Here is a 26484-nt window from a genome sequence, read left to right as displayed (position 1 = left end):
GGGCTGTCTTCTCGCCAGCCGAAATAGCTCAGTTGGGAGAGCGTTAGACTGAAGATCTAAAGGTCCCTGGTTCGATCCCGGGTTTCGGCAGAGTGTGAGGATCACATTTTTGTCTCGAATTTGATACAGAATGTTGAAACTTAATTAAACTGAAAATTATCCGGCCTTTTTTTTTTTTTTTTTTTTTTTTAATCAGAATAAGTTGTTGTTTCTAATGACTCACAGTAAGTTAAGTTGGCCACAGTGAGGATTAAAACAGCACATGACTAAGGAGGTAACAGATACAAGTGCAGATTGGTTCAGTAGGTTTCTGTTAGGTATAGCTTTGAGGCTAAATAGGAAATTATGCAACAAAATGTGGCTTCTGTCACATATTCAAATATTCATATGGCCTCAGTCTGGTTGCAGCAGGTTTATATGACCTCCTATAGTTCATTTGGACGTTGTGGCTGTGTCTAAGCTGTTCCAAGCTGTCTGATTGCCAGCTAGGGCGTGTTGAGGCAAGAGAGCCTCAGTCCAAGCGAGCACGTCCAGGCCAAGGGACACTAAACAGGTCAGGGATTTGCGTCATTCCCATTGAAACCTGAATGAATGGCCCACTGGCTCTCTGTGGTAATGTGCTAATCAGCAGTGCATTGATAATGAACAGACGTAGAGTGGCTCAGTGAAATAACAACACAGAAGATTGACAGTACGGGACAGAAAAAGCCGCAAACTGTTCTGGTGTTCTGCAGGCCTGTGTGTACGCAATGTCTGCACACTCAAAAATAAAGCCAAAGGTGTTAGGAACTGAAACAAGGGGGAACTGAAACATTTTAATGGGACTAACTGGGTTGCCCAATTTAGATCTGAAAGAAACCTGCAGTAATCACAGAGGTTCCTGCCAAATGAAACCCGTAGTTCACTATGTTCCTGTGGCTTGTTTGCTTACGTTTAAAAGTAGCTAGAATCAGATAGGCTAAGATGATTGGTTGCAGATAGGTGATTGATTTCTGGAAATTACAGCTCATGAAACAGACAAGATAGGAACACTGTGTGAACAGACTGAAAAAAAAAAGAAGCATAATATACTTAAATGAATATTATTGTCACGCACACTAGTAATCTCACAGGTACAATTTTACTTTATATTGCTACAAACTGAAGTCTGTCCTTTCTTGTGTGGCCATCATTTTAAAGCATTTTAAAGTCTAAAAACCCAAATCCTGAACCTGATCAACATGTCTGTGACAGATGGTTAGTCGTTCTTTTGTCTCTGGATATGTTATTGCAAGGGTACTGCTAGCTGTCAGAGATTACAAACTAATTGTGTGCCCTTTTTTTTTTTACTGTCTCATTTGTCGCCTTTCTGTTTGCATGTTCTCCGGCATGTCGGCGTGGGTTCTCTCCGGGTACTCAGAAGATGAATAAATGAATGAATGAATGAATGAATGTTGCTATGTATTTTGTTGTCCTGTAATGTCCTTTACTGTGGGTTATGCAAGGTTTCCCTCTCTCCCTCTTTTCATTGCGGCTTGCAGTGTTGGTGGTTTTGTTCCTGATGCTCTTGGAGAGCTACAAAGAATTCCTGGAAATGCCAGTCAAGCTCAAAGCCAGTTCACTTTGGTGGTTGAATGAAACCTGCAGGTGGAGAGAAGTCTAGACAGCTGGACGGATGGACGGGCGCAGGGAGAGGATGTTTTTGCTCTAATTAATCAAAACTCTATTCAGCGCTGTTCTCTTCCAAGCAGCTCCCACAGACGTCTCAGTTAATTTGGCATGGCCTCAATTCTTGCATAACGGGAGCAGCAGTCTTCCCAGCAAACAAGTGAAGCATACCTTCTGAAGATATGAGCAAACATATATAAACACTATTTACTTTAAATAGTAGAGTGGTTAATGTCATACTGCCAGGCTATGTGCATTGACTCAGACTTTGCAAATGCATTAAGTGACAGTAATAATCAGTAGGGTTAATACTGGTTTAGTCAATGGTGATTGAGTTTTTACACACACACAAAAAAAACTTTAATATACACAAATATATTTAAACTTTTGTCAACAGAAGGAGCAGAGATGTTTAAACCTCCCTGTCTCCAGCAACTTCCTTCATCTCTTCCCTGGGGAACCCCTGCTGCTCCTAGACCAGCTATGACGTACAATATAATCCCTCGAGCGAGTCCTGTGTCAGCCCTGGGGCTTCCACTCAGCTACATCCAACCTACAGTGGATATAACTGTTCCCTTTTCACTCATTAACAAACCCCCAAGATAAATCCTCCTCTTGGGAATGGCCCTTCTCCTTAATCTGAAAGCGGCATTTCTGGGAGAGAAATGTGACCTCAGAGTGCCACAGGGCCCTCCCATGCTAGAGCCAGAAGAACAACATTGTCTGCAAAAAGGCGCCATGTTTTCTCCTGATCCACATAACAGATGCCTTGAAATCCTGTCTGTGAAAATCACAGACAAAAAGTGCTGACAGAAATGTACTGACTGGAGCAAAATGACATGTTATGCATGTATAATAACAGACCTTTTCAGTGTCATGATCTGGGCTATGATCATTTTACATATCAAACCAGGAAAAGCAGTAGGAATGGCTAGCGTTAATAATGAGTTCATTCCATTTAAGTGAACCTGCACCAGGGCTCCGATATTGTGAAACAAGTTTTCAAACATGTTGACTGACTTCAGCTGTTCACAAGACAACACAAAATTATGTATTGCAGGGAATGTGGCTCAACATGTTTCTGTTGTTCTAGAAAGATTTTTTTTTTTTTTAAAATTAGCTGATACCGAAACCACAGAACAGAATTAGAATTAGAAAAATCTGAAAAGATTTTGTATGTTTGTCTTTTTGTGGAACCCTTGTGACATAACCCACCATGATGCATACAGTCCCAATGTGACAAAAGAAGGCTGTGTAGACATACAAAGTATGACCTCGCTTTTGTCCTTTGAGACAAAATGAGGCATTGTCTTCTCAGACTGACTGAGTAGAAAGTAACAAACCCACTCAATGTTCCTTGAACAAGATCCAAGGACATTAGGGGGGCTCGTTTCTCTGGTCAGTCTGCAAAGATGTCGTCGTCCAGATTGGTGTTGTTCTTTCTCTGCACTGCGATGACCTTTGCAAATGCCTGGGTGCAGATCTACGTCATTATATCAAAGCTGCAATTGAGACATGAAGATTGCTGTCATTGTTCTTTTGTTCTCTGTGAAACAATGTTGCTAAAGAGGAGGCTGAGCTTTGAGTGCTTGTGTAACAAAATGAAAAATTCTTCTTATGTGGTAAATTCAGGCACATTTTTTGAGGATCGTACAAGAAATAAAAACAAATTATCAAGAAAAAAATAAATAAAAATGACATCTCTGTTCTCCATGCTGCCTGTCCAATATTACCGGAGTTTAACGAGTGTGGCTAAAGTTTATGAAATCTTTGCTTCCTTTATTTCTGCTTATACCCGTCAATGTATAAATCTAGGGGATCACATACAGGTCAGTGGTGAGAACAAATGGCCAGCTTACTGTCCTGGACTTTCCATGTTCCCAGCCAAATGAAGTTCACTGACATCATCCACTGAAGACTGACACTACCAGGTGCACCGATCCCCTGTGTGCTCTCTCTGTGAACTTCCCAAGTCAAAACGCATCACATTCACATATTCATATGCTTCTACGTTTCATATTCCTTCCCCGTTAATCACAGAGGTCTCAAGGGTTAATGACTTGTTACCTAATGCACCAATGCCAAGATGAACAGCGACACTTTCCAGAGAAAGTATTGTGGTGTTAAGATTCCCAGTCATCCCTTTTCTCTGGTGCAAATTGTCTGTGTGTGTGTGTGTCTGTGCACGTGCGCTGTTTTTCTCACATGGGTGATGCATTGGTGGTTTTCCCACCATCTGTCAAACGCTTAATAAATGTGCAAATTTAAAATAGAAACTGAGTAATACACCAGGGAGAGAATCTGAGATGAAGGTAAACACTTTCAGAGGCAGGGAAAGTGTCTCCCCACCCCATTCCTCACCCCCATCCTCTGTCTCACAGTCTCAGTCTCTCACACACACGCACACAGGCACACACACGGCGTTTGTCTATTCATATCTGTCTGGAGTCTGGCTGCTTGCCCCACACTCTCTGCAGGCTCAGGTTCATGACCTGTTATGTAACTCAGTAACTCGGCCATTGTATTAGATGTAAGACATGACTGCATCTAATACAGATTTTATAATGCAGACATTTGCCTTTCACCTATAGGCAGGGGGTCAAAGTGTCGACTTATTTGCCAACGGCGTATGTTTTGACTAGTGGTGGAGAAAATACAGTAATACTTCAAAACCTCAAAACACCACAGTTAAGAAGCATGTACCTTCAACTTTACTTTTACAGCTTTAATTCTAATTTATACAGATACGTCTCATATTGAAATGATGCAGATGAAGCTGCGTTTGACTAATGTCAAGTAGTTTTAAGTTCACAAACGCATTGTATTCTGTGCCATATTTTTAATATTTATTCAGAATCTGTATGATAACCACTTACACCAGAAACTGAGAAGAAGTCATTGAGTCTAATAAAGTGACTCAAGCAAATTACACGGAATTCATTAATTTCTACCCACTGTTCTCCACCTCTCTTTTACCCTTTGCCTCTGTAGCCGTTGTGACCCCGCCTCCGGTTGCCATGGCATCAAAAACAGCCACTTCCGGAGTAGCGGGCCTATCAGAATCGTCTGGCAAAACCGGAAAATGCACACTTAAACCACACGAAGAGGCTCAGTTAAACAACGGGGGCGAGGTAATGTTTAATTTAAGCACAGTTCGGCCTTCCTGCATAGTTACACTGTTTGGATACTAACTGCTGTAAAAGTAACGTCATGGAAAAAGAAAAAAAGGTCCATATCGCCGAAGGTAAAGGACAAAACGGGACAAACCAGTTTGGGCTTATTTATCTTGGTTGACACTGGCTGCGTAACCAAGGTTACCGTTAGCCAGTGTTATTATATATTTTAAGCTAATTGAAGAAAAGCTAGCTGTTTGTACTGTTAGCGTTCACTGTGAAGACTGAAAAGGTATTATTATTATTTTTTTACCTGTCAAGAGTAAGTTTATAAGTAATGTATGTGAATGAAAAATATGAAAGAGGTTTTGTGTGATGAAAGTTAGCTCATGCTGTTTGTGGCAGTTGTATTAATCAGTATATCTGCTTGTCTTTAAATAAAGCAACGTTTAAGCATTACTGGACCTGCCTAAGTCTGGTGTAAAAGTGGTAAATTAGCAGCATTTAATTTATTCATTTCTATTCTAAATTGCTGTTTATTTGTTTTTTAATCAAAAAAATAGATATTTTAAACCAGATATTTCTTTCCTTAATATATGCCTTTTTTCGTCATTAAACCAACCATCTAAAACTCAAAACTAAAATATTCAGTTACAACAATCCTAAACGGAGAAGAGCAGAAATATCTCACACGGAAAAGCTGGATTCAGAAATCGCATAATAACATAAATTAGATAAGTCATCAGCTAATCGCCAGTGAACATGGCCTTTTTCAGACGAGTCCATTAGAAACAATGGGGATCTCTGTCAATGGATATGACTCCCCTTTTGCCCTTACATAACACAAGATATGCGGAGGATTCCCCTACATGTGTATGGTCTTGCATGGCATGCTTCTTCCATGCTTTGATAGTTGCATGAATGATGACAAGCTCTCTTCAGACTGAAAATAAATTTTAGCACTACATTTCTCACAGTCATTTTCTCATTTTCCTTCGCTACAGCGCATGTTTACACACACTGACACTAACATGTTTCATCATCTCTAGCGCTGATGTAATTCAGTGAGTCTATCTGTTCAGTCAGATAATCATGATAAATTATTTCTGTAAATTCTTCACAATTATTAAAGTATATACTGTATGTATATACTGTGACCTGTAACTACGAATTGTTGTGTTTTCATTAGCTTAGAATGAGACCTATTTATCTATACAGGGAGCAGGCCTTCTCCAATGTCGCCTGCCTTGTTTCAACGGTAACCCAGAACATACAAATAAGAGGTTTGACATTCAAGTGGTGACCACTCCTTCCTTATCCATCCTCTCCATGTATTGCCTATAAAACATGGCACAATCTGCCACCTCACAGCTAAATGCCACTAAATCCTACACAGTCGTCCTTTATATGCCCACTTAAAAACAAATGCAAGAAGCAATTGTATTTGCTTTGTCTCCGCAGAGAGCATAGCAGTGTAAGAAGTCTTTCTGAATTTCATCACAAAGAAGAGATATAAATTGGGCATATAAGAATAAGATTATTTCAAAGTTATTTGACAACCCACGGATGAGGTCGCATGCATGAAACCGAAAGTCCAAGTAAACAGTGTTGAATAAATCCCAAGATGCTACATAGACTTTATTTGTTATCATAATTGGGAGCAGTGATACTGTAGTAACTAATTTGCTGGGTCCTGCTAAAATGCTTACAAGGTTACTCCCTACAGGGCTAAATTTTTTTTGTTCACAGCCTGCCCTTGCTTGATAGGCGTGTACTTATTACAATGTTGGCTAAGACATTTATGTAGTTCTGGAACACAAGTCATGGAGGGTAACCTTCCCAGGTATGAGTTTCACTTTATGTTAAAGGCATTTCAACAATCCTTGGATTTGTGGTGGCTTTTCTCCTTTGGTTGCCTTAATTCTTTAACCACAACATCGCTAGCATCTCTTTCACTGAGTCCTTAAAGGCATGCAGCTTTTCAGAGTCAGTCATTCAGCCCCTGTTAATCTCACAAACCACTAATCTGGGAGCTCTTGTTACACATACTCATAGCCACTGCCATGTTTGTTGGCATAGTTGCTAACTGGGATTTGGGAAGGTTTTTTTCAGGGGCCTAACAAGATCTGTTTTCATGTACTTTTTTAAGCACATGAAATATTCCTCATTTACGTTTTTAGGGCATCTTTCAATGTACCTGTGTACACTGAGATCGATCAGAGATGTGGTCACATACTTTACCTTTCAGGTAGATGTTGCCACATTGAATGTAACTGCAAACATGGGCAGATATTCCATACTAATCAGGGTAATAAAGTAATACAAAATATGTCAGTCTCTTTTATGGAAGGTGGCTGTTGCATTAAAACTTCATTCACAACAATGCACCAGCATGGAAAGGTTTCCATCTGAGATAAAAAAAAAAGAAAAAAAAAAGAAGAAGTAGGTAGAAACAGAGACTTGATACTGGATATGGACAAGAACCATGTCAGGGGTGTTTTATGGAAAGAAAGCAACACCGTTCCACTGCTTCAGGCCCAACGATCAAGGAATGGTTGTGCCCTAGAGCCAACGGTGCTTCTTTGACCCCCCTAAATAATTCAGGTACTTACCCTGATCCAACAGGGTTACGTTCCCTTTTATGGCTGCGACTTACCAGTTAGTCACCATCTCTCAGTCATGGAACGTGTGACAAGTTTTAATCCTGAGACTGAACATCATAATCTCCTCACCAGCTTAATTTTTTTTTTGCTTACTTGTTGTGAGAGCAATTTGAAACGAGGGCCATGGTTCTGCAAGGTTCCGCATGGGGATGAATTGTTGGCCTGTGCCAGAGAAACCAGCTGGACAGAAAAGGTATTTGTCATTGAGAGGACGCTGAGCATGAAGCCTTTCCATTCAAGTGGCCGACCTGCTCTGAGTGGCTATGGCACAATCCTGGGCCTTTGCCAGTTTCATTCCTCCTTCTACTTCACTCCCTGTAGCTCACATCCTAGCATTCATGCAGACTCTTATTTAGTGCCCTTCTTTTGAGGGATTAATGAGTTTATATTTATCCGCTATTCTCACTGTGACTGGACTGTCAAAGTAGTTATTGGTAATGCCAGGTGTATCTGTCTGGCGTCTGACTAACATTAATGTCTCACATTTCTCTACTGCAAGGACTTTTCTCCCTCTCGATAATTCAAAGCCCCCTGTCCACCCCAGTTACTCTTTTATCTATTTTTGCCAGTGCTGGTCCTGGTTTCTGTTTGAGATAGTCTCTAGCTGTAGAACCGGAGCACCCAAAGCGTTGTTATTCGCTTCATTGTCTGCTCTACGTCTGATCAGTTAGGAAGTCTTTCTTTCTAGTTGCACTAAGGGTGCACCTTTTGAGAGTCAGGCAGAATAAATAGTTTGATTTCTAATTTCTCACAGACTCATTTGCCTTGCTTAGACGGATGCCAGTATTCCACTTATAATCACAATAATATGCCAATCTGCCTTGGCGTGTTTGCCCCACATGGCAAGATGAAGTTGGAGTTGTTGCCAGTGCTGTAATACCATATATTGTATCAAATATTTTTCTTTTTTAATTTTAACCTGGAAAAACGAAGTCTTGAATCAGAATTATTTTAGCTGGGTTGAAGAGATGTTTCCCAAAAAGGAACGTATACATTGAGAGGACAGTTGTAGAAATTGACCCTTTGAGAAATGCACCAAAGCAACGTCAACCTTTAAGGCAAGTGTGTTGTGTGCTTGATTGACCCTGATGACTTTTTGTTGAGCAGGATATGTATGTATGTAATAATTCGTAAGTCTTGTTAATGTATTTGTGTGTGGTTTACAGGTGGTACAGATGGAGCCTAGCTGTGGTTGTTCTTTGAGCGCACTAAACCAGGCCTAAGGTGTTACAGCATCAGGTAGGCCAGGACTTTTTTTTTGAAATTTTGTGAATTGTTTTGTAACTTTCTGCCTCAAAATATCACGACTCCTCTTTCAGGTTAATTCTGTACCTCTCTTGGGAGATAAGTATGTTTTGCAATCTGAGGTACAGTCTGTGAAGGTTCTCAGTCATCCAGGTCATGGTATATCCAAAAAGGTTGAAAAAGGCAACTGGACTTTTTTGAGAAGATGTTTCACCACTCATCCGAGTAGCTTCTTCAGTTCTTCACTTTGTACCTCAGATTGGATGATCTGAGGTACAAACATCCCAGATCAGATATTTAGGCTGCTGTGCCCTATGCAAAACTGTGGATGTAAATGTCCTCATCAGGTGGTGTATTGTAACTTAAGACCGCCAGAACAAGTTGATCTGGATGTCCATTTATTGTCCTGGGTCTGAGTCAAAGTAAGCAGGAGCCAGACATTAGAAATGTATTTGGTGTGGCATTTGAAGGCATTGAACTTTTTGGTTCTTCTAACCTCCTAAAGTTATCGTAGTTTATATAAGTTAAAATAAAATAAAAATAAGAATATCTGTAAACACACGTGGTTACATGATGCTGGTTAATAATAGAAACAGAAGATACAATGCATGTCTGGATTATAATGACAAACAGATGAGCGGGGTTGATGAAGCTTGGTCACTTTTCTTCTGTACATGATTAAGATTTCGTTTTTTCTGACTCTCTGTGGGCTCCAGTCACTCGTTTGGAACAACGCCGAGCTTACCAATCAGCACCCATCAGAAACCTTCCTCAGACCCATCATCCCAAACCCCAGGAGTCTCAGCACACTCTACTACCACCTTGATAATCTAGATAGTCTACCACTTGCACTGCTCATTATCCAGGTGCCCAGTTTTATTTTAGGACAACAAGCAGAGAGTAATGGGACAAGAGTCAAAAGGTTATTTCAATTTTAAGAGAACTGGGAAATGACAGGTCAATAGCGGGTACTGAAGTTGACAACATATTTTGTCTCAAAACGGATGTTTCCTTCTTTAGACAGCAGCTGCAGTGGACGGATTGTGTCCGTATTATGTCCGTTTGCTGGGCACTCTGCTGCTTTGAGGGATGAAGTGCTTATTACAATGGCTGAATGCTGTGGTTTTGGAAAGATTTAGGACTGGATGTTCACTTGTCAGAGGGTTAGAAATGACAGCTGCATTAGTGCAGTAAAGGGTTCAGATTTTGCCTGAAGGGAGGGGGTGGGGGGTGGGGGTCTTCAGAGGGGGATATGGATGGGCTCTTCTTAATCCTCTGACATGTGCATTCTTCCTCACGTGCACACACAACCACTGCACTGCAGAGCTGTCTGTGGCACAGAGACAGGCTGCACTGCTGCCAGCGCAGCCCACGCTGCTTTATAACAGCCAACGTCCCTACCCACACAAACCATAAACCCACTATGTATTTCATTACCTCACTCTAAATTTCTGTGCTGATAGTGGTGGGTGGCCATGGTAGATTGCGTATTGACCTACATATAGTTTTAATAAACATTATTGCAAATTGGTTTCAAAGAAATGATGAGATAATGCAATTAAAATTGTTCTATGAGTGTTTTGCTTTGGATAAGCATTATGGATATATATATATATATCCTACTGATGGATGTTAAAAGTGTACATTAGAATATTTGACTAAAGGAGATTACATTTGGAGGAGAAAAAAAAAAATAGCTTGCTATGCACCATCAGTGTATTTTGGTAAAGTCACCACATAAAGAAAACAGCCAACATTGTCAATATTGCAGTAGTACAATAGACTTGTGTGTGTGATAGCCTCACTTGTGTCCATCACAATAAATTTATATGCTTGCTTGCAGCTTTTCAGGGGACGAAGAGCGCCAAACTCTAAACTGATGTAACAGTACTCCCTCTTAGAGCCTTACCATACCGTATTATGTTTTTGCACGTGTGTGGGCTTTTTCCAAGGATTAATATTCATCTGGGCAGCAGTCCACAAAGCCAGAGACTGTGTGCTTTCTTCAAGTCGAGTTGGTTTACAGTATTAGGTGTCCTGGGTGAAGACATAGCTTGTCTTCTCACTGGAATGATCACATTTCTTTTAATATGATGATATTAGCTTTCAAGCCATGGCTTTGCATTTGCCTCAGTCTGGCCTGCATTAGGCTTCACTTGTTCTAACAGCGTTCATTACTTCCTTGTTGTTTCCTCCTTTGGGGTCAAAATATTTTCCCATTCAGTTTTAACAGAAGAGTTACTTTAGTCTTTGTATTTGTTATCTGTAATGCCTGGTTATTTTATAAGCATGACTTCTGTTTCATCTTTAACACATAAACAATGGGCATGGTTTCACAATGTGCTGTCACCATTGCAAGGGCCTGTCCTTTTTGGGTCAGAAATAGCCGCGTCCAAAGTTTGTTTGGCTAGGCCCAACAATGTGAGTATATGCAAAGTGCGGGCATGCCGTTGTGTTTATGTCAGGTCCCTGCTTTTTATAGTCTGTGATAAGGTGTATGAGTGCTGTTATTTATTGTGAGAGAGGTGTGCATGTGTGTTTATATTTGGTGTGAGAGATGTGCCAGTGTGGTAGTGATATGTAGTCCCCGATCGAGTCACCTCATGTGGGGCGGTAGAAGGCAAGAGATGACAAACTTTGGATGTGAGGAAATGTCAAGGATACACGTGGACACAAGCACACACACATCCCAAATAGCTCAGTAGCATGAGAACTTCTGAGATGTAAGCTTCTGTGTCAGGTAGATATGAAAGGCACGCACACTTTGATATTTTTTGCCTCCTTGACACAGCTCTTCCTCCCAAGCCCACTCAAAGCCCTCATTCTTAGTTTCAAGACCATTTTCTTCTTATCTGCAGGGAGGTCAGTCCAAGCTTCTCTGCTATTTGCAGCTGTGCTTTATTTCTCCACTTCTGATCGTTCACCAGATAACAGTAAAGCCATGTCCACATATAAAGCGATGCGCTCATCACCCGACTCTTTGTAGCTGACAGCTGGTTGCTAATGGACGTTCCAGGTTTTGGTTACCTGGGTAAGCCTCTTTTATATTTCCCACCCCAACTGTTTCTGAGTGAAACAAGCAGAACTTAACAATATTGTTCATATATGGATGGGGTTAACTTTTCTTGCTGTCACTGCTCCTATACTCCAAGCCCACTATCGTCATAAACATTGAATCGTCTTTTGTCGCTTTGTGTGTGAACCCCTTGAGGCATTCAGCATCTCCTCTGTTTAGGTTTATAAAGACCTGTTAATTTTAGCACTGACACAAAACTCAGTGAAGACCCAGAAATGTATTTATTTCCTTTATATTATTAGATAAAAGTTTGAGAACAATGTCTCTTTTGAAATACTGACCTAGCACAGTCAAACAGTATTACTAATAAGTGAGCATGCAGTTAATAATTCAGAGATTCAAAACCTTTTTAAATCTTTTCCATGTGCTAATCTCTAGACAATTTCTTCACTGATGTGTTTGAATAACTGGGAGCTCTCAATTTAAGAAAACTCCATTTCTGCTGGTAAACTTGGGGTTATCTCAACCTGACATTTAAATCATTCAGCAGCACATCAAACAGTTTTCATTTGTTATCCAGATGAAATAATTACATTATTCTTTTTTTTTTTTTCGTATCCAATAAAACATTAGACGGTGTACTGTATCATTTGTGCCTTTTTTAACTCTTCTTTTTCATCAGTAAAGTAGAAGAGAAACAAAGTAAACCTGGAGGCAGCCATAATTCTTTCCGCTTTAGTGAAATAATGGAGTTCAGAAATTCGTAATTTTGAAGTCTGAATTCCTACTTGCAAGGTATATCAAATGCAACATTACTTTAACAGACTCTGAAACTGTCTGAGACATGGGGACACTCCACTTAACTGTATAATAATGTGAGTATATGCAAAGTGCGGGCATGCCTTCAGGAGATGCCTGAATTGTAATGCAGAATTTAAAGATAAATCCCTGATAGATGTAAAAGTTACTGGCTCACATATGGTTCTCTCCTTTGCAAATGCAGCATATGCCATACATTGTCTTGGAAGGCTTTCTGCACCTAGACTGTACACATGCCACTGCATGTAAAGCTAGAATGTGTTGAGTACTTAGTGTTGTTGACATCCAACTAAGTTGAAGACCGTATCTATAGGATTAATAGAAAATTGGCTTCAACTCCAATACTGCAGAGGTGGGAGCATGGCTGGGTGCTTGTGAGAGTGATATGGCAACACTCTCCAATATGTAACCAACCTCCAACGTATTTGCCAAACGCGGAGGAACAATAATGAAAATAAACGTTGACCTTTTACATGCCCACAGCCATTCTTGCACCATGCTAGTCTGATTTTGAGACAAACACATATATATCCTGTTGTTGTCTACCTCAACTGAGCTGTGTATGTTCTGGGCTTGTGTTTACTCAGCAATTAGTCAAAACAGAAAATGTGACATCATGCTTTTTTTCTTCCTCTGAAATATCGGTTCTCTTTTCCTGTTCATGGAAATGACTGCTCGTTGAAGTTCAGATTCTCTCCCAAGTGTGTGATGAAAATAACTTGATGTTTTCCTCTAAGAATCGAAGATCTTTTTGTGCATGGTCCATATGAGAGGCAGACAGCCAGAGGTTTTCTTCAATTAAAACATTATATTGTAGGGTAAGAGAAGAGGCTTCTCTGCTGTTCTATCGCTGTCCTAACCCCCACGCTTTAGTCCCTAGAAATTGAACTAAAGAGTGTGGGTTAGTTCTCAGCTGCAGAGGAGAAACACAGCCAAATGGCTCTGGAAATAGTCCAGTCAAGGACTGTATGGGCCAAATCCCAGACACAAAACAGCAGAGGGAATATGAGATTAACGGGACTGTTCAGGCCTCATTTTGCAGTGAATGAATGAATGTAAATGTATTCTACCAAAGTAATGTTTGGTTTAACATTATCGCTTACATTGATATCAATTTATGCTTAATATGTGTCTTTCTCACAACAAAACCCATTGTGTGTATGAGGCATTCAGCAGTTCTATGCCAGACGAGAGCTGATTAACTGTGTTGTGTCACTGGACTGGAGCCAGCTCAGTCTCTGTCTAATGAGTCGTTGTGAAATGTGTCTCTGTGCATGTGTGTGTGAATGAGACAGAGAATGTGGCAAAGCCAAAATCCAGGAAGTATGTGACGTCCACATTCCTGTATCCTGCACAGTCGTTGAGCTTCCCATCTTTATAAATACTCCCGTAATTCACTGACTCATCATCCAGTTACTGCTGGATTAGTGAATACCAAGAAGACCTCATTATGCTGTCAAAGCATTGGGAATCCTGTTGTTTTTTTAGCCCTGTTTTAATAAAAGTAAAAAGAGACTGCCATCTCCTTCGCCAGATTCTTCAGACTCTGTTTGGGTTGGCATCCCTTGCTCTTATTGCAAATAATTTGCTTGTTAATGCAGCATTGCTTTTCACTGACAGAAGATTGATATCTTCCAGGACAAGTTCTCGTTTCCCCCTTAGAGAACTCGCAGCTTTTATCCTCCTTCCAACTTTGTGCCCACTTACACTGTATTGATTGTAAACACAGACCTTTTTGGAGGAATTTAAGAAAACTATAACGACCTTTCTCTGTAGTTTTATGGTGACATTTTTAAATATGTAACAGTGACTACAATTTGCTCTTGTTCTTCCATCTAATTAAATGCAGTGCTTCATACCACTCCACGACTGCTACACGAGAACATCCTGAAGTTATTTAAACATGTAAAACTGTATACAGTGTGTTTATTCTTTGTCTATAAAGGTATTAATTCACAGCCAGTCTGTCTGGAAATTGACTCTCCACACAGGATATTTTGGGTGCTGAGCTAATTTGACCAGCAACTCATCAAACTGTAATTTCACTTTGCACACTGGTCAGACCTTCATTTTCTGTTTCCTCTCAGGAAACAAGTTCAGTGTGTGTGGCATGAGATGACCTCATTGCTGATACCCCCACCCATTGTTCACAGACATGCACATATCACACAGTAAGACATAGTCTTAGTGTCATAGTTTTACCATGTATCGTGGCTGTCTAGCTCTGGATTGTAGAGATTTTGTGTTTCTTGGTTTTATTATCATATCCACATTTATACAAGTGTACAAATGTACAGTATGTTTGAATGGATAATAGAGAATAGACTGAATGTAGACAGATAGCTTCGACCCATCTGTACAACTGTATTGTTGCAGGTACTAGTGACAGAAGCTATATGACTTCTGTGTCTGTCCTTGTTTGTCGTAGTGGTAGCCAGTACATGTTTTCCTTCCTTTGTTTGTTGCATTTGGCATGGTGCAGACTTCTTTTATTAATAGCTACTCTGTGGCCTGAATTGCCAATGGCATGTGGTATTTTTAGTGGGGGATTAGGTGTTTGGTGACCCATGAGGATTTGGTTAGCGGGTTTATCTGGCTTGATGTGATGTGAGGAGATCAGTCTGGAAAATGACCCCGCAAATCTCCACCCAGGTAAGATCAGCCTTTTTCCACTTCACCTGTGCCAGCCGCCAGGCCAGGAGCACTAGAGCGTCTATGTGTGTGTGTTAGTGTGGTAAGATGCTCTGATTAAGTCTTTATATGTCAGTTCTATGTATCCATTGCTCTGTTTCTGTCTGTCTGCATGTGTGTTGCCTTCTGAGTGTTTTCCACACAGGAATAGAAATCTGTGTATCTTTGTTTGTTTCTTTTTGGCCATTGATCCCGGAAAATCCAGACTCATGCCACCTCATTAACATTATTTGTTTCCTCCTAAATCTTGTAAGACTTTTGTAGCATATAATGTTAAGAGTATAAAAACACACAAAATAGCACTGTTGAACCTGGACAAAATACTACGGATGTAATTAATTTTCATTTTGTGCGTTTACATATGAATGAGTTAGTTGTTTATAAGTTTGTTTGCCTGTTTTCCCTGTGGTATCTTCCATTTCTTGTAAATCTAAATACACTCAGCACCTCTATATTAGCTTCCTCCTCTAATACGAATGACTGCACAAGGGCAAAGAGAGACCTCACACCCCTTTTCTTCCTGAGCTCACCCTCACAAACCCATACTTCTTCACAACAGCCAACACATAATGTCTAGACTCTAAATATCAAGAGTTTTATGTTTTCTGCTCTTGACATTTAATCTGACATAAAATAATTGACATTAAAGCACTGCATCTACTTTAATTAATGTAAATTAGGTTAATGTACATGTAATGTTGAAAGATGATATCCTAAGTAAAGGACCATTCATTTAATGACTTCCTGAAGTGTTGTCCTCAGAGACATCAGGAGATGCTTTATATCCGCTCCACTGTTGCTCTCTCAGACCTTCACTGGAGCCACTTTCAGCTCTTCCTTGTTGTGAGGTCTGTCTGCAGTTGAAATGCAGGTGAGTTAGATTGAGATTTGGTGAGTGATTCAGCCAGTCAAGACGATTCAACCTCTTTGATTACTTTTGCCATTAAGGGTGGCTGTTCTGCTGAATGATGAATTGTCACCCAATGGGTTTTGATGTATTTGGCTGAATCTGAGCCCACAGAAGCTTCCTTTATGTCTCCACATTCATTGCGTTGCCTCCATCATACGTGAAACCATTAGTGCCGGTTACACCAAGCACCACGCTGTTTGACAAGTGTACGATACTTTCAGTATCCAAGTTTCCAGTGAGTGAACCTTCACAATTTTGGCATTAGGTGTTGAGGGGAAACCTAAACTAAATGTCATATAGGCTACAGTGCTTTAAATATTGATGTAAATCTAGACAAACTAAAGCTCACACCTGGAACTTCAATGTATGAACTGCCTGAAGATCAAATAATGTGTTTCTGCCCAAATACTTGCCGCCAAGCTGTCTGAAGGTGCTACAGCTGCTATGTTACCACAAAAGTAAGAGGATCTTGCTTCTGTGGTACAAATTGCCCATACACATCAAAGACATGCACATGTTGTGAACAGAACATGTGATGGATTTTAAATAGCCTTTTGGTATCAATAAAAGACCTTTGTAATAGTCTGGGTTTCAGGCAAAAATGTATTTGTGCTAATACAAGTAACAAAAAGTATCATTGCCTCCATTCTGCTCTGTTCCATTCTTATAAAATTCACAAGGTGACTATATGAACATGTTGGTTGGCTCTGTTGGCTGCGGTCGCCATTTCATGTTGTTAATATAATTTCCATGGCAACACCTATGGAAAAAAGTGTTGAATACCAGTAACTGCAATGTTGACCTTTGTCTTTGCTATTCTCATTATTGACTGGTGTCCTCCACTATGGGTGTCCTTACGCCTTTCCACTCTATAATGGCACCTTGTTTGTATATTGTGTGTTTTATCGGCATTCAGAATGAGTTTTGATTAGATAAGCTGTTTCTTTGATGTACTTTGTTAGACAGATTAAGATCTGTCCTCTTCCTTTTGTCAGGGTCAAAAAATATCTTGTCAGGAAGCATCTTCTAGCCACACAACTGTTGGAGCGGGATTCCAGCTTCCTGTCACCCGCAGATTTCAGTGTCTTTGTTAGTAACTGTCACGTGCTTCACCACCAATGTGAAAAGCCCCTGCTAACTGCCCCATGCTGGCGCCTACATGGCCCATTTCTTCCAAGGTCACAGTTGCCGTTCCACTCTCACTTCTTTTTATTCCTGTTGGTGTCTGTGTAATTTCCTCCATTGAGTTATTATTAGTCATTCCAATTTGGGCTTCAATTGCATCATGTGCCGGTTAAATCCCCTTGGCCACAACTTATTCCATAAAACATTTCAAATGATTTGCATACATTTATGATTCTTAATGTCTTCGCCTGTTGGAAGTTGTGGATGTCTATAGGATGAAAGGAGTGCCTGAACGCTCAAAGCTCCAAATAACAAGTGACCTATGTCTTTAAATGTGGACGTAAATAACATTTATAGTGCTTGTTTTGCTCTGGCCAGACTTCTCCTCAACTGTTCATTTGAATAGCAGTACTCTGGCATCTTGCGTTTTATCTCATGCCAACTGCTCAATTTACAGCTCTCTAATTTTAATATAGCAGGCAATGCAGGTGTTGACATTGACATAGTTTTATGTTTGCACAGCAGGATGAGCACATGGTCGTAAAATAGTGATTTGATTAAGGGTCTCAATGCCACAGATCAGGGTTCGTTTTAAGGCTTGGTTAGCAGGTATTATTATAGATATTTATATATCAAATCAGGCAATAAAGCTTGTGTAGCCATCTGACGTCCAAAAAAGGAATATGTCAGTGACAACGTCCGTGTTTATTATTTTTTTTATTGAAATAAAAATAAATGATCACAGGGAGTTGGAGATTACAGAACGGAGATTCCCCTGCTCCAAGCCAGCAGGCGTTATGTGTCAGAGTGCACTGTCCATTAAAATGTCCCCTGATAAGGAACATGTTTAGAGAAGTGTTCGGGAGTTGCTATATTTAAGGTACATGGGTATTTAAGTGTAACTTTGTCTATTTTCTGCTTGTTTGTCATGGCCCATTTTGTCCTTGTGTTCCAAGAGGCAGGATTAGAGAGATTAGTGCCGACTCTGCCAGTGACAAACTCTAATGTACAGCACACACAAATCCACGCACACAAATACCCAAACATAAAAAAACACACCACAAGATATTAGCGGATGCAAACATGCAGGCTTACACTAACCATATTGTATGTTTTTGTAATAATACAGTATGCACTTATCGTTTCCCGCCAGAACTGTATAGGTACCCTCTCTTTAATGGACAGTAGATAGTGACCGGATTCATCAGATGTCTTTTGTCTGCCGTGATAATCTGTGTCAATAACAGACTGGGAGGTGCTTCATGAGGATTATAGTTTCCACCTTGGTCTGAGCACAAGCTCAGCAACCCCACATGTCACCCCTGCTCAGCTCATGTCATCTTCAGGCCACCACGTCCTGATATTTGAAAGAATCCTTGAGATTGAAAACGAGGACGATGATGTAAACAGCAAATTGGTTTATAGTAACACAGAGTTTAATATGGACAGCAAAACTTAAAGTTCACTGTAAGCTATAAACCAAAAGTAGGGGTCTCCAAAACGTTGCAACCCAGGTGTTGCTATACCACCATACTGTTGTTCTTGCTTTATCAGTGTATGGTTAAGAGGTCCAGGTGAAGGTTGTTGTGTTAAATTTCAGTTTTTAGCATTAACAGAATTGAATGATCATTTGGTAGCTTAATAGCAATTCAATACCATAAACAATCAGTCTTACAGTCTTGTGAACTGTGTGAAGAGCATTTCTCAGCCAAGCGGTGGATGAATAAAGTCTGTGTAAATCTAAGTAAGTTTCTTTCAGGGCACATGTTTAGTTTCTAGCTTTGCTAATATTTGGCTATTGTTTTGCATTGCATGTGTTTCCCTTCACCTGACTTTAGATGAGGAAATACTGCTGCTTCTGTCAGCTTGTTAAAACTTGCTGTCATACAGACAGAGAAACAGCTGAGTTCAGCTTCGCCCTCCCTTCTTGTTTTCATTCTTCCTTCCTCTCTCCCTTCCCCCAGACTCTCCCCTCCCACCACTGTCTTTGTTTGCTTGCTTCTTTGCCTCAAAGGGTTCCCACCCAACAACCTGCTTTGGATGCTTGTGATTGGTGGATTGCATGGGATGGGGCGGGTCGAGTGTCTGGCTTGTGAGAGCTTTACCAGTCGAGAGCCAGCTCTCAGCTGTCAGAAAGCGTTCGGTCTGCAGCGGAGTCACAAGCAGGATCTGTCTCTGTTTGCCTTATTTGCTGCAGTCGCATAGGTCCATGCCCAAGAATTTAAAGGACATAGAACTACTTTCTGTTTCCACTCAGCTGCAATAACTGCCACACAAGGCACCGCAAGGAATTAAATATCCACCAAACCTGAGCTGTCTATTCAGTTTTTCCTCTATTTCCTCCTCTCTGTCCTTTGTTTTCGACCAGGCAGAATCCCTGACAGCACAGACAAAGCAGATCCTCACCACAACAACAGCCTCTGAAGACATCGTGGGAATAACTTGCACAAACCTGCCATCTCAACGCGACGTACTAGGACTAGTCCTCCGTGGATCTGCAGTGTCCCTGCCAGATAGGGCCCCCACCACATTGTGTGTGCGTGTGTGAGGAGGCTAATGCCCGCGGTAGTGTGGTCAGGGCCAGAGGAGGATGAGTCCGGCTGTGGAGGCTCAGGCCCAGGAGGCCATGGATGCAGAGGAAAAGCAAAAGCAGCAGCAGCAGAACCATCTGCAAAATCAGCTGCAGCACCAGCAGTGTTACATGGATAAAGGGGTGATGCTTGAGCCCTTCGTGCACCAAGTGGGGGGACATTCCTGCGTCCTGCGCTTCGGGGAGCAGACCATCTGCAAGCCACTGATTCCCCGTGAACATCAGTTCTACAAAAGTCTGCCTGCTGCAATGAGGACATTTACCCCCCAGTACAGAGGTAATGAAATCTATCTCTTTCTAACCCGTGTGCTGTTGGTGTGTTGTGTTTATGTGCATTGTGTTTTTCTTTATTTGTTTACCTTACATGCATGTGTGTCAGTAACTTGTTTTCCAGAACCTACTTGTAACTCTGCAGGTTGTGTAGATTTTGAGATTTTTAGGAAAGAGCTTCCTGCAGTATTCATGCCTTGGTTTGGTTTTTATGAGGCTGCAAGAAGTATACCAAATTGTGCCACAGGAGGGTGCTATAAACAGGACACCTCAACTGAGTGGCCAGTTGAGGTGTCTTCTTTGTAGAAGGCTGCACTAAGACAGGTAAGTCAGGTGAGCAGAGGGGAGCTACGGTTTCTTTTCCTGGCACACAGCCAGCATGAAGGAAAATATGCACAGTGAGATTGTGCCTCGTTTTGATCCCAAAACAGGAACAGGACGAGGTCACCTAGTCGTAGACATAAGTAGTGCTTCCACTGTGTGACTGTGGATTAGTCGACAGATTTGACCGACCAAGGTATCACCACAGCTTTTTGAAGATGAAGCGCAGTGGACGACGTTAGCAAACAGAAAGGGTCACAGGGAATAAGAATCTGTTTCTGCGTCCTTGTCATTTTCCAGCCCAGTCTGCGATAGCACATCTCCTTTAAATGTTATCCAAGACACGGTCTTGTGGCCCAGTGCAGCTGGTTCTTTTGTGTCCCCAGCAGAGAAGTGTAAGATGATACACAGCAACCACTTTCCTCTGATCACCCTGAAAGCCCCCACTGTTGCTCCAGATATTCACCTCCAAAATACAACATAAACTCATGTGATCGTGGAATGATGAAGTCAAACCCGTGTCTTTCTCCTTCTACGACATTATTATATTTTGTGGCATATCAGCAGTTAATATTTATTTTCAAGCAGCCCCCACCTTGTCTCGGCTTCTCCTTGAGCCACCCTAGGGACACCACAAGGAGGAAAAGGTGTGGCTGTTTTAGGACATAAACAAATGGGGAAATCGTGACAATATTAATAAGCTGCTGGTTGTGCTGTTGATCTGGAAGCTTTGTGAATATTCTTGGGCTTTGCTGTCACACTGATTATAATTTGCCATGGTCTTTTTGGAGCTGATAGTTTGTTAACATCACAGTATACCTGAGTGTTTCTTTGTGGTTTTTGCATGACGTGTGTTTCTGATCATGTGGTTTGAGATAAAATAGTTGGAAATGAATAAACATCATTCTGACCTCAATTTGGCATCCTTTTGTCTTTTGTGTTTGGACTGTTATTTGAACATATCCATACGCTTTGATAGATCCATGTCTGTATCCACGCACTCTTGTGACACTCTCTGTTCTTGTCTCAGGTGTGGTGTCTGTGAGCTTCGAGGAGGATGAAGAAGGGAACCTTTGTCTCATCGCCTACCCCCTACACAGTGACCCAGCAGCAGATTTAGAGAACAAGGACCCCTCAGCAGACTGTGAGGCCAAGAGTAAAATGCTGAAGTGGGGGAAAATGATGGCATCCTCGTTGCTTGTGGACAGCGAACATTACAGCAAAGATGGCCGAAGCCGCCATTCTCGAAAAGACAAGGACAAGAGGTGAGACAAAATAAAATTCCCCAACACAAACAGCTGTTCACTTGTTTACCATGATAACAGAGTATGTGGCTGATGCATCAACAGGTGAGGCAAAGCGAGTCACTTTCTCGATGATGCAGCCGTTATACAACTATGTCGTATTTAGTTTTCCATGAATGGTTGAGCTGTATTCTGAAGACTCACATTAATCGACTAATGACGCACACATTGACTTACACATACATCCTAAGGCAAAACTGGCCCTAAATATACCAAGAGGCTGATCCTTGGCCTTGGCAGCCACAGAGATGGTCACAGTTTTAGGGTTATGTAACTGCAGTGCCTGTCAGTGCCTACAACCAAAAATCTTTGACTGGCTGGCACTAGAAGTGAAGAAACAACTAGAAGAACAATACTGGCTGATGATTAAACATAGGAGACTGATGTTTGAAAGCATGAATAGTTGTGAGAGAAAGATACTACTTCACTGCCTTTTCCAAGACAGATCTTTCTGCTTTATATGTAAATCTAACAAGGATCTTGTTCTCTGCCTGTCGTTCAGTGTTCATAAACTGCAGGAGGACATGGAGCTGGAGTGGCTGCAGCAGGCTGAGGTGCTCTATTACAGACTGGATCACAGTCACAGTAACGCTGTCCCGCAGCTGAAACACAACCCTTGGAGCCTCAAGTGTCACCAGCAGCACCTGCAGAGAATGAAGGAGAATGCCAAGCACCGCAATCAGTACAGTATCCTTTCACTGACTGAAAGCTATACTGTTATCAGAATACCTTCTCAACATTTAATATCACAGTGAAGTGAGACGGCAATAACTTAATAATGTTCCAGAGGACATGGCATGTGCCCAGGCCAACTAGGCCACCAGAACTGCCCAACACCTGCATATTTAAGACAATTGAAATGTCTAAGTGGTCACATATGGTGGTCATATTATGTCTACTCAAGTGTCTAGTTATCAGTTTCTCTGTCCCGAGGAGTTGTGTTTCAAACGCGCTCCCATCAGTTACTTGTTATTACTATGACTTGATACATATTGTATATTGTATAGTTACATCTTGTAACAAAAAAGGAAAGCATAAGTAGAGTGAAAATCTTTTTTTTTAATCCAGCCTCAGATTTACGTTGTAAGCTGATTAGTGTGGAAGAAGGCCTTGGTTTTTGGCTCCTTAACTCAATTTCACAGAATTCATTCTGCTTGAAAACCTGACCTGGCGACACACCGTGCCATGTGTGTTGGACCTGAAGATGGGCACACGGCAGCATGGAGACGATGCTACAGAAGAGAAGAAGGCCATGCAGATCCGCAAGTGCCAGCAGAGCACGTCAGCTACAATAGGAGTGCGCCTCTGCGGCATGCAGGTGAGCTCTGAGGCCAAAACGGTCCTCTGTGTCCATGACTTGTCTTAAAGGAATAGTTTTACATGTTAGGAAATAGCCTTACTCTCTCAGAAGATTAATAGCACTTATTTCTGTATATTGTATTTAAGTCTGCAGCCAGTGGAGAGTTAGCTTGTCTTAACACGAAGAATAAGGGTAAGCTGCTAGCCTGGCTCCCTGCCAGCAGCTTACTGCGTTACACATTATACATTTGTTAATCTGTACAAAAACTGAAATGTCAAATCAACAGTTTGACTCCAGAAAGTTATGCACCCAGTCAAGAAATAGTTTTGTATCCACATTTCCAAAATTTGGAAGAGTTAATTTAGTAATCTGATTAATTTGAATTTTATTGGGATTTGATCTGCTACAAAGGTTCCACCTGTAAAGCATCAAAAGGCAGGGACATATGACAACTGTGGTTAAATCAGTGAATCAGTTTCATTCTCTGGGAAACTGTCTGCACCTTTTCTAACTATTCCATGTATTTTCACCACTGCAGGTGTACCAGTCTGACACGGATCAGCTGATGTTTATGAACAAGTACCATGGCCGTAAACTGACCCTGCCGGGCTTCAAGGAGGCTTTGTTCCAGTTCTTCCACAGTGGGCTTCGTCTGAGACGTGAACTGCTTTCCCCGGTGCTGAGCAGGCTCAGAGACATGCAAGCTGCCCTGGAAGCCTGTGAATCCTACCGCTTTTACTCCAGTTCACTGCTCATCATCTATGACGGGGCACCGCACAGAAAGCACACACGCCGACGCACTGAGGATGGACTCTCTGAAGAAGAAGAAGACGAGGATGAGGATGAGGACGAGGACGAGGAAGTGGAAGCCGGAGCAGAAACGGAAGAGGAGGAGGAGGAGGAGGAGGAGGAGGAGGAAGAGGTGGGTGAAGTTGCAGGAGCACTTGGCTTTCCACACAGTCCCTCCGCATCTAGCGATGGCAGCAGCAGTTGCTCCAGCAGTAACAGTGGTGGTGGGAGCTCAGGTATCAGCCAGACCCGCCTGTCCTGCTCAGACCCCCACAGCCCCATGGTGGATGTGAGAATGATAGACTTTGCCCACACCACCTGCAGACATTACCGGGAAGACAGTGTAGTCCATGAGGGACAGGACAGTGGCTACATCTTTGGTCTTCAGAACCTGATCACCATCATCTCCGAGCTGGAGAACCACAGCACAGACTGAAGACTGATATGATACACATGCATTCAGACATAGAGGCACAATAACAAACTCTCTGATCCTTGGAAGAACAGAGCAGGAGCGGACTACATAAGTGAAGAGAGATTTCTTCTCTCGTCTATGTTGTAGCTGGTCTTTTCAGTGGGCCCCTTCCTGTTTCTGCCATCGGTGCTTTTAGATGTTTCTGTTGTGTTCATCTTCAGGATACGATAAGGACTTGCAAGTAACATAGACAAGCCATCTGTGTGTATGATGCAGTAATTCACCCATTGTCATCATTTCACTTAACTGTTTAGAGAAGGGCTTGGCAGCCAATAAAAGCAGTTAGACGTCTGAGAGAGCAGATATGTTTTTCCTTGTGTCTGATTTCCAAAGAAAGTGTAATAATTTGCACGCACAAACATGCACTTAAAGACGTTCTGCTGTGCAAGTGTGTGTTTGGACTGAGACAGGGCTATTAAAGAGAACAGATGTATGAGGACAGAATCAAAGGGACGAGAGGTAGTGAGCTCTTCTGTTTTACCTGTTCATCTTCATTCAAAGATTCATATATATTCATATAGCTGTCAGATACAGATGATATAGAGCCATTTATTTATTTGACGTTTCATAAAATAAACTAAAAGTTCAAAAAAGAATGTGAATGGAGAATAGTACATTCCATGTTATTAATGTTACAATAATGATATTAATAATATTGTTATTTAACATGTTTGGATACCTCTATCTTGTATATCTGTGTTGTCCACAGTTTGTTGGAGGAAAAATTAAAAACTCTGGTTTGTGTTAACATCTGTGTCTTCTTTCATCGCTTCTACAATAGGACATTTAGTCTGAGAAACTGACCACAAGTTCCCTGCTTAGATGGAATTTAAATGTCACAGCAATCAAATTTTATGTAAATATGTGAGCCTGTTTTCTGGGTGTGTGCGTGTGCATGAGACAAGCGACCTCTTTCTGAACACTGGTCAGTCCAAACCCATGATGAAAGATTAATTAATATCTCCACAGACACCCTGGAAACTATGATAGGACTGTAACTCAATAGGAGGAGGCACCGGAGGGCCACCCCCAACACCTGCTGGGAAGAAAAATAACTGGCACATTTGCAGTCCACTGTAAATACATTCTGTAATTTGGTGGAGTCTGGCCAAGCACCAACACACAGACATATCTATAGCCTTGTTGTTGTCTTCAGTCTGGAGGGATTTCTGTTGCAGAGAGATGACGGGCTGCAGCAGCTTGGGATGCCTCCGCCAGTCCTGGTCGTCTTCAGCCGGTCTGAGGCCACACATCTTCTCCGGTGTGTGATGTAAGGATCACCAGTGGTTTATGAGGAGAAACAGTCATCGGTTTGTGTCAATAGCGTGCACGTCCCATTACCGCCCATTTATCCTGTCTGAAATATGCTGTACTGGTACAGACAACCATTTGGCACTCAAATATCAAATCTATCAGAAGAATGAAGCGTTGGTTTGTACTCAAGATCATTTAAAAAAAAAAAAAAAACTTTGATGATTGACATTGATTTTAATACGCACTGTTAACCATAACTACACACTCTGTTCTCTCGTAAAACACCTTTTGAGGGATATTTTAGTGATATAGTACAATATGTCACGGAGGCTGTGTGCTTGATTCAGAACGTGCTGAAAATAGTCACCTCCTGCATATCACCATCTGTCACACGCTGGGTTCTGGATGTAAGTACGTTGCTGTCTTACATATACAGACTCTTCCTCGCTGTAACCAGCAACAGTATTGAATGAAGAATAATCAAGCGACTCATAATGTTTTAATATAAATGACTATATATATTTAATTCACAGTATCTTTGCCTGTAACTTACCAGAAAATATTATATATTATCTATAAAATATATTTCCTTTCTCTTCTCAAAGATCCCATTGGTTGGCATATGCATATTTTTCACAGACTCTGTGTCATTCTCAGTCAGGGACCTACTTCTATAATCCTCAAGGAGTTCAGGACACCACAATATAAGGTCAAGCTTTTCACCGTAACCCAGTAAAGGTCTTGTCCAAGCAGACCGACACTTTAATCTCTAAGAGTCAGTGAAGGATTAAGGGGGGGGTTATTAGCCCATACTGTACTTGTACGTGTGAGCCATTCAGACTGCAGTATTTGGTCTGTTTAATGAACTGTTAGAGATCAGCCACAGAGCCACTGTCAACTCCGACTTACATGTGATGTTTCTGTGCTGTCTGATTGCAGTGGGATAGAGAGA

At 41.4% G+C, this 26484-nt stretch overlaps 1 protein-coding gene across 3 annotated transcripts; it reads left to right on the top strand.

Moving 5' to 3' along the window:
* The first annotated feature begins 4452 nt into the window (after positions 1-4452).
* Positions 4453-25142, top strand: LOC311486446 (inositol hexakisphosphate kinase 2-like). 3 transcript variants are annotated; one of them, XM_084542301.1, is made up of 7 exons: positions 4453-4778; positions 8590-8662; positions 19598-20096; positions 21441-21675; positions 22217-22401; positions 22857-23032; positions 23553-25142. In XM_084542301.1, exons 3-7 carry the CDS (start codon positions 19820-19822, stop codon positions 24237-24239), a joined length of 1560 nt encoding a protein of 519 aa, XP_084398427.1. In that variant the 5' UTR covers positions 4453-4778; positions 8590-8662; positions 19598-19819; the 3' UTR covers positions 24240-25142. The 3 variants fall into 3 exon arrangements, with proteins under 3 accessions (XP_084398427.1, XP_084398429.1, XP_084398428.1); XM_084542303.1 differs by having other exon boundaries at positions 4453-4891; positions 19602-20096; XM_084542302.1 differs by having other exon boundaries at positions 4453-4891.
* The last annotated feature ends 1342 nt before the right edge of the window (positions 25143-26484 follow it).

This window comes from Chelon labrosus (assembly GCF_963514085.1).
Source record: "Chelon labrosus genome assembly, chromosome: 4".
NCBI classification, from domain to species: Eukaryota; Metazoa; Chordata; class Actinopteri; order Mugiliformes; family Mugilidae; genus Chelon; species Chelon labrosus.
Note: the sequence above shows the minus strand (reverse complement) of the source record. Positions and strands in the feature narration are given on the sequence as shown.

Coding starts and splice junctions, on each gene's coding strand:
- LOC311486446 (XM_084542301.1), top strand. CDS start 19,820: ATGAGTCCGGCTGTGGAGGCTCAGGCCCAGGAGGCCATGGATGCAGAG. Junction 21,676..22,216: donor CGAAAAGACAAGGACAAGAG/GTGAGACAAAAT, acceptor CCTGTCGTTCAG/TGTTCATAAACTGCAGGAGG. Junction 22,402..22,856: donor CAAGCACCGCAATCAGTACA/GTATCCTTTCAC, acceptor TCAATTTCACAG/AATTCATTCTGCTTGAAAAC.